We start from the raw sequence: 8,230 nt of genomic DNA on the forward strand, positions 1-8,230 counted from the left end.
CCAGCCAGGGCCCTGACTTAAACCCAATTGAGCATCTCTGGAGAGACCTAAAAATGGCTGTTCACCAACGTTTACCATCCAACCTGACCGAACTGGAGAGGATCTGCAAGGAGGGATGGCAGAGGATCCCCAAATCCAGGTGTGAACAACTTGTTGCATCTTTCCCAAAAAGACTCATGGCTGTATTAGATCAAAAGGGTGCTTCTACTAAATACTGAGCAAAGGGTCTGAATACTTAGGACCATGTGATATTTCAGTTTTTCTTTTTTAATAAATCTGCAAAAATGTCAACAGTTCTGTGTTTTTCTGTCAATATGGGGTGCTGTGTGTACATTAATGAGGAAAAAAAATTAACTTAAATGATTTTAGCAAATGGCTGCAATATAACAAAGAGTGAATGAAAAATTTAAGGGGGTCTGAATACTTTCCATACCCACTGTATATATATATTGCTTGTTCACCTGGTTATGACAAAATGGCAGAGATGTAGAAAGGGGAGGCATGTCTAAAGTCTGAAAAGTTTAACGTTGTTACAGCATCTTAAATGAAGTGCAAAATAAACATCACACAAGTAAAGCAGACAGCTATCACAGGAACTGAAAGTGTGAGCACACAAAAGTCTGATCATATTCATAGATATCAGCAGAGACAGATATCTGTAGTGTTTCCACTTCTCACACAAAATGCACCTTCTGTTCAAACAATGATGACAAGCATGCAGTGTGTCCCTTCATTTCTATTGTGATAGAAATGAGGTTTGACAGCACTGCCTGGTGGCATTTGTTTTAATTTTATACCGGCATCTGGAGACGACAGCTCTACTACTGGTTAAGCTACTCGCCACGTCAAAGATTTGTACATGAATACATCCGTTACAAGTGCAGCTATGAGAAATTTAGACTCCGTAAACCCAGATTCAGTCTCACTGCCCTTCCATTGTGCCTATCTGAATTGGGCTGGGAAACATTTGGAGTATTTATTTTCAGTTTTCAGACTGCTCATAATGACCTTATCTCTGTCATATGAAAACAAAAAAAATCTGCTCAATAAATGTTGAACCCAGCACAGTTGTCTTATTTTTACAAGTTTGGTTACTAAAAGGTATTCAAATAGTGCCATCTATCATTTATTAAGTGAACTGCAGCTGCACTCATTCCCTCCCCCCCAAAAAAGGTTGTTTTGTCTTTTGCTCACTCTTTATCGTTCCAAACTCACGAAGCCTTCAGCGTTCATCTCCGAAACACATTGATTTGCAATGAAATCTGATTTCTGTTCCTCAATTTAAAGCCAATTCCACCTGAACTTAAACGCTTCAAAACGTTTAGATGAGCTCTGTGCACCGATAAATATTTATGTGAAAGCCTGAAATAAATGTTTATCATAAGCTATCGTGCATCTTCAGAAAACTTAACCCACTCGATTAACGCTTTTACAAAGTGGCCCCTTTATGATCATTTTGTAGCGCCAAAGTTAAAAATTAAACGTACTTTTAATCTTGTCATGTTTCATTAAAATATATTTGTGTTTCAAGAATATACAGTGTACGTTAACTTAATTTTTGACTGGAATGAAAACAAGGCTGAGGGTAGTTAGTAAGTTACAATACAGTGCGTTCCACGGACTCCTCACAACGATTATTCAGCTGACGAAACTTCGAGGAGAAAAAAAAATACAGTAGAAAAACTTCATAAAACAGATTTTAAAGAATACAGTGCGTTCCACGGACTCCTCACAACGATTATTCAGCTGACGAAACTTCGAGGAGAAAAAAAAATACAGTAGAAAAACTTCATAAAACAACAGCCTTATGCAATATGGCGTAAAACCAACCCAATTAAGATTTAAAAAAAAAAAAAAAAAAGCCTTGTGTGTTTGTTACACATGAAGTAATTGATATAATTTTGAATTTTTGGATGAACTAGGCCTATGTCTTTAAGAAACATCCTTTATGTGGTGAAAGGAAAAGGGAAAAAACTACTTACAAGTACTTATTAATTTATTTACACATTTTAAAATACACAAATACAGTGGCAATACAAATGAGGAAAAGAATCTTCCAGGGAAGGAAGATTTCCATAATTCCACCTGATACAGTGTGATGCAAAAGGACTGGCCAAGCAGTCGTGTGTAGAATGAACCAGAAAATGAAATAGAGAAATCCATAATAGCTCGATCCCCGACAAAGTGTACTTGTGCCTACATTTAAACAACACCAGTACTGGAGCGGCAGTTTGTGTGAGACCACCAGTGGAGAGAAAGAATTACTAACTTATCAAATCTAGAACAGAACAAAGTCCCTCGCACCTCTCTAAGCACTAGCCTTTTCCCCATACTCACAATACATACACACACACACACACACACACAGACAGTGGCTATTCAAATGTTTTACTTTGCCATCACTAGAAACATCCTATATACATGACAACAGAATTTAAGAGTTTCACCACTAGCCCCCCCCACCCCATGACTACAGAAAAAACCTACGCTCTACTATGCTGAATGATACAGACAGGCAGCTCGCCTTCCACGTCCTCTGTGACTTATAGCACCAGTAAGTCAAGGAACCACACTTCTGAAACAAGGGAAATATAGTACTAAAAGCATTGGTAATACTCAGTAAATAAAGTTGAAGAAAAACAAAACCTTGCATCTCACTTGTTAAAAAGTGTCAGTCAAAAGAAAAAGAAAAACAAATCAGGCATGACTTAAATGATGGCTGGTATACTCTCAATGAGACAAGCTGGGCACAGGACATCCATTTCTAAATCCAAACACAAATGATAAAAGAAAACGTGCCCGTTTGTCTCAACATATGCCCCAAGTTGTTCATATTTATACCCTCAGGTCAGAAAAACGAAGCCCTTTTCACATTATTCGACTTCCTGCTATAAATGTCTGTCAACAGTCTTGACCCAACCACGTGTGCCTGCGATACTGTAAAAGCACTAAGCTTAGTTCAGGGGGTAAAAAGAAACAAACATCAACATTAATAACAACAACTCTACAATACAGGCATTTCACAGCTTTTGAGAAACAAAAGAAAAGCATAAGGGAATGCAATAAAATCAATGAGCAAAAAACATGAGCTGATATAGAGGGCCAGGTTGATTGGTGCAACGAAAACTAAAACTCATCTAAAAGAGTGTAAAGGTGATACTGTGGGTACGACTACTCGAACCTTTGCTGTATGTTTCTTCGCCTGGCCTTCCACATAATAAACTACAAAATGACATAAAAAGGACACTGCCTTCATCCCGCAACATGAACGAACAGGCTTTCAAACTTTTGATTTATTTCTGCACATTTCATTAAGCTTAACGCTGTTAAACTAACAAAAAGAGAAAAAGATTCACCTGCAAAAGACTGTAGCCAGTGTGAAATCAATTTAATCTCTGTTGTACATAAACAAAAAGATTACGGTATGCAAAGTGTCAATGGCTATCAGTACAGCTGCATTCCAAGCTGTGTAAAAGTAATTTTTTGCAATAGGAGAGGGTGCGTCGCGCTATCAGAGATGATATAAGTGTGTTTCTATTCCAATTCGGGGTTCAAATACAAACATTTAAATGGTGGCTGTAATAACTTTTTTTTATTTCAGATTTATTCAAAAATATATGAATTAATGATAACAGGTTAAGATAAAATTCATATGCAATATACTGCATATTATTAGCATAATGCGTCTCTCTAGAGTGATTTTTTTTGTGTGTTGTAGCTAACTAATGAGCTATGGACATGAAATGGCTTTCCTGAGGTAAATAAAAGTGGTTTTATTAATGTCTTTTCAAAGTTGATTGAGTAATGAAAATTAAACATCATTCAGTGAAATGTTTTCGACCCTCCAAAAGACTGAAACAGAAAAAACACTTTTGGCCAAATATTTTTGGTGCATCACTAGTTCTTAAAGGGTGGTAACTGTTTGTGCATGCATGCTTTGAGTCCTAAATATTTTAGGTGGTCCTCTGAGCTCCCCCATGGTATATGGCATGAGAGGGGGGAAACAAGGTTTATAACACCAAACACAAAGGGGGAAAAAAACAAAACAATGCATACTGCATTTCCCCCCCCCCCCACTCAGGAACACAAATGGCGGGTTATTTCAAGATCGGAGGAGGGGCGACAGCTAATTATGTCTAGCACCTTCAAATGTACAATAAAAATTTGAGGTGATTAATCACTAGGTGGGGATACATTTTTCATGATCCTCCGTCAAAGGTAAAGCAGCGCACGAGGACTCTAGGGCCAATCATGTGACGGCTGCTCTCAAAAGGGCGGGGGTGAATCCATCTCTGACGTTACAGAGGGAACAAAAGAGCTGCAGAGGTGAGCCGTTCAGCAAATCGGAGACTACCAGTAAACAATTCATTCAGGGCAGAAACAATAATAAAGGAATTGAATGGAGGTTTTCTGCAAACTGAGGCCATAAGCAGCAATTTTACACTTAAACAACTAAAAGCAAAAAGGCTTGTAAATGTAAAGCTGCATTGATTAAGTGTGAGTAGGAGCACAATCCGGGTGATCACACTGCATGCCAAGAGAGAGCCAAAACCAAGCACTGGGGGTTAAAAGAGTGAGACAGAAAGAGGCATCCACACCCTGGCAACTAGAGGTTATGGATACTTCACAAAGTAAAGTGTAGAAACACACTCACAAGTAGAGGGCGCTGCACCGCACACAATCAAGAGTGCTCTGCAGCACATCATTTGTGCTTCCTTTCTGCTTCAGCGACTGATTTTGAATTAGCTCTCCAACACTAGATCAAACTTATCAATTATTGGGTTCTATAAATACATGTAAGAGTACATGGTGATTGTGTGTAGGCTGCTATAGGACAGTTGTGACAGATGGTCTGGTGGGCATACGTGCATATGGGAGCACTACTTTTTTTTGTGCTCTAAATGAAAGCAGAGTGCGTCTTGTTTACAACTCTTGATCTGATCAAACCTAAGCACTGGGATATGGAGATATGTCGGCCAGAAATTCACATGACAAAGGAATGATAATAGCGCAAATTGCATCCTCAAACCAATCAAGGGTTGAAATTATGCTTTAAACTGTTTTTATAGCAGGGAAATATTTCTGGAGACTGACGCTTTAGCACATTTCTTTAGTAAAAATAAGCAAAAGCCCAACCGTCTAGATTCAGCTTAGAGGATAACAGTACTGTCCATCTGTGAGTAACGCATCACATCATCTGGTGTTATGAATTACTTTCTGTGCAAAGATTAAATATACCATCTGAGTCATTAGAGTGGAGTGTGAGGTCATAAACTGCTAACCGGGATGAAGACGGAATAAAGTATGCAAGTATCCCAGGCTATGAATACTGGTGGATTTGGTGTAGCCTTGGATCCATAAATATTTTACCATTCATTTTCTCCATAGACATTTAAAAAAGTCTTCAATAAGGAGCCACAATACAAACCAATCAGCCAGCTTTGAGATGAATCTGAAGGAAGGGTGTAACAATACATATATTCGTACAAAAAAAAATTCCGATATGAGTCTTCTGGCTCAGCATGCATGTGTACCAAACGAATGCAGTGCTGTTTTTACCACTGCACGTGTGGAACTTCTGTGTGTGTGTGGAACATAATCTGAAACTGAGTTTCCCCCCAGGATAGGAAAGTACCAGTTATATCAATATATTTTGACACTGTGAACACATCTGAAAAATAACGCAGAATAACACTGTGATCTGCTGTGAGCTTATGCAAGTTGTCCTAAACATAAAACATGCTTTATATTAACTGCTTCAAACTAACTCAACATGTGACTTCAAAACCAAGTTATGTACCGGACTGTCATTTTTGTGTACCTTGACACCCCTAATCTTCATTACAAACTCTTGATTTGAAGCCTAAGTGCTTATATGAATATTTTTAAACTGACTTTGGTACAACAGCGTGTGCTTGAAGCGATATTTCACCCAAAAATGAAAATTGTGTCATTAATTACTCACCCTCATGTCGTTCCAAAGCCCCAAGACCTTCGTTCATCTTTAGTACACAAATTAAGATATTTTTGATGAAATCTGAGAGCTTTCTGACCCTGCATAGACAGCAACACAACTACCATGTTCAAGGCCCAGAAAGGTAGTAAGGACATCATTAAAATAGTTCATGTGACAGTGGTTCAACCTTAATTTTATGAAGCTACAAGTATACATTTTGTGCACAAAGTAAACAAAAATAACGACTTTATTTAACAATCTCTTCCGTGTCAGTCGAAGCGTGTTCATAAGAGTACGTGGTAGTTACATTGCTGTCTATGCAGGGTCAGAAAGCTCTCAGATTTCATCAAAAAAAAATCTTAATTTGTGTTCCGAAGATGAATGAAGGTCTTATGGGTTTGGAACGACAGGAGGGAGTAATTAATGACAGAATTTTCATTTTTTGGTGAACCCTTTTAATATTAGTTATGAGTAAACAAACTACAATCTCAGGAAAGACTACCAAAACATAAAATTAAAAATTGACGGTACAATATAACACCACTGAGTCAGGTACAAAAAAATATTTTAAGTTGAAAGCAAAATATTTAGAAGCCATTTTGACTGAAAGGAAGTCAATGAAGACGATGCCTCACTTTCACTGAAGAAACTGCTTTTGTAAAGAAACTAGCTTGTAACATCAGACAGACTGCTGGGTGCTAATCTTCAACAATGTTTGCATAACATTCTTTTAGTAATATATTCACAAGAGAATCTCAGAGCTGATGGTAGATTTGTGTTTCTCTATGGAGAAAATGAATGGGGTTTTTACATCTGGAGCCCGACTGTGGCGCTCTGTTTGAATAACACCATATTGCTTTTCAATTGAACACTTCAAGAGCCTTTGCTAAACATCTGAATTACAGTTAGGAATGAAGTAGTGAAGTCTCTCATCAATCTGTGTGGTGAGTGATGTGCTGCGTAACAGCCGTACAGCAGTGATGTGGGACAGGGGGGCTATTACTCAATGAAGGGAAGTGGAGGTAGTCCAGGTATTAAAAAATAAATACAATTTTAAATTTTTTTAAAAAAGACACCCGACTGTCACTCACCCAATGCTGTCTCTCATACCAGAACATGGCGAGCATCTACTTGCCGTGGTGATCATAGGGAATGCTATTCTGAAGTGGGTGGGTGGGTGGTTGGAGGGGGAAACATATTCATTTGTGGTGAAAAGAAATTAAAAAAAACAACAACAATGTGGTAAACACCTAAAAAATGTGGATCTGAACAGAAGCGTTAAAAGCAAATATTCAAATCACCAGAGACTCTCTAGACAGAATTATGAGTCTGGGCAACATTTCAAGAATGTGTGACAAGGTCTGAAAAGAACTCTATGCAAATAAGATCCAAAATATGTGGCAGTGGTTACACAATACAGGGCTCAACAATAAGGATGGCCCAGGGCCAACGCTTGCGTTTCAACACTCCTTACGTTTATAAGTTATGTAAGGCAAATGTCACATTTTAGTGACTTTTGAACAATGTTGTTTGCAAATGAAAATCATGTAAATATGTCAGCAATGCACTGTAACTTAGCTGGCCGACAGCAATATAGAGAGAGTGATTTGTGCTAGTCTTGAAAGAGCCATTTAAATAGGCTTTAAAAAACAAACTGTTTTGCACCACATTCCATCATTTTCCAGCAAAAATGCTTTTTAGGTTTGTTTTATGCTTTTTTTTGTCAGTAAAAATGTGTTACATATATAACTGAAAAAAATCATTAAAAAAAAACATAATAATTGGGTATACCTAATAAACGCACGGTTTCATCTGCGAACAAGAAATTGTATAATATTCTCTCCTTTGCAGCCAGAAAAAATATTTTACTTAACTGGATTAGTGATAAATCACCATCACTTAAAGGTTGGCATAAGATAATTTTTTTGCTGATTCCCCTGGAGCGTCTTACCTATGCATTACATCAAAAAACAGGCCAGTTTTATAAAGTCTGGACTCCATATCTGGACTATATGGAACCTCATCTTCGCCCTATTATACTACAAGGAATATTGTAATTGTGTAACTGTCTGGACAATTAACTTTTCTGCCCTATTCATTTTTTTCCTCTTTCCCTAATCTGTTATATATGGGGTAGCCCCGTTTTATTTAACACTATTAAAAAAATATTTGAATATAATATATTTTGATGTCTTGTTATTTTTGTATTACAGTGAAAATTCAATAAAAATAATTATATATATATATATATATATATATATATATATATATATA

At 37.3% G+C, this 8,230-nt stretch overlaps 1 protein-coding gene across 2 annotated transcripts in view; it reads right to left on the bottom strand.

The window, feature by feature from the left end:
- Positions 1–8,230, bottom strand: part of LOC107601268 (casein kinase I) — a 46,142-nt gene that overhangs the window by 4,459 nt on the left and 33,453 nt on the right. Inside the window, exon 9 of one of the 2 annotated variants that reach the window (XM_016293392.1) lies at positions 7,048–7,116. The exons of the other annotated variant lie outside the window; for it this stretch is intronic. Within the exon in view, the coding sequence (XP_016148878.1) occupies positions 7,084–7,116 (33 nt within the window). The 3' untranslated portion in view covers positions 7,048–7,083. The remainder of the gene's footprint in view (positions 1–7,047; positions 7,117–8,230) is intronic. 2 annotated transcript variants of the gene reach the window in all.

The sequence above is a fragment of the Sinocyclocheilus grahami genome, unplaced genomic scaffold (assembly GCF_001515645.1).
Source record: "Sinocyclocheilus grahami isolate Dianchi unplaced genomic scaffold, SAMN03320097.WGS_v1.1 scaffold302.1, whole genome shotgun sequence".
NCBI classification, from domain to species: domain Eukaryota; kingdom Metazoa; phylum Chordata; class Actinopteri; order Cypriniformes; family Cyprinidae; genus Sinocyclocheilus; species Sinocyclocheilus grahami.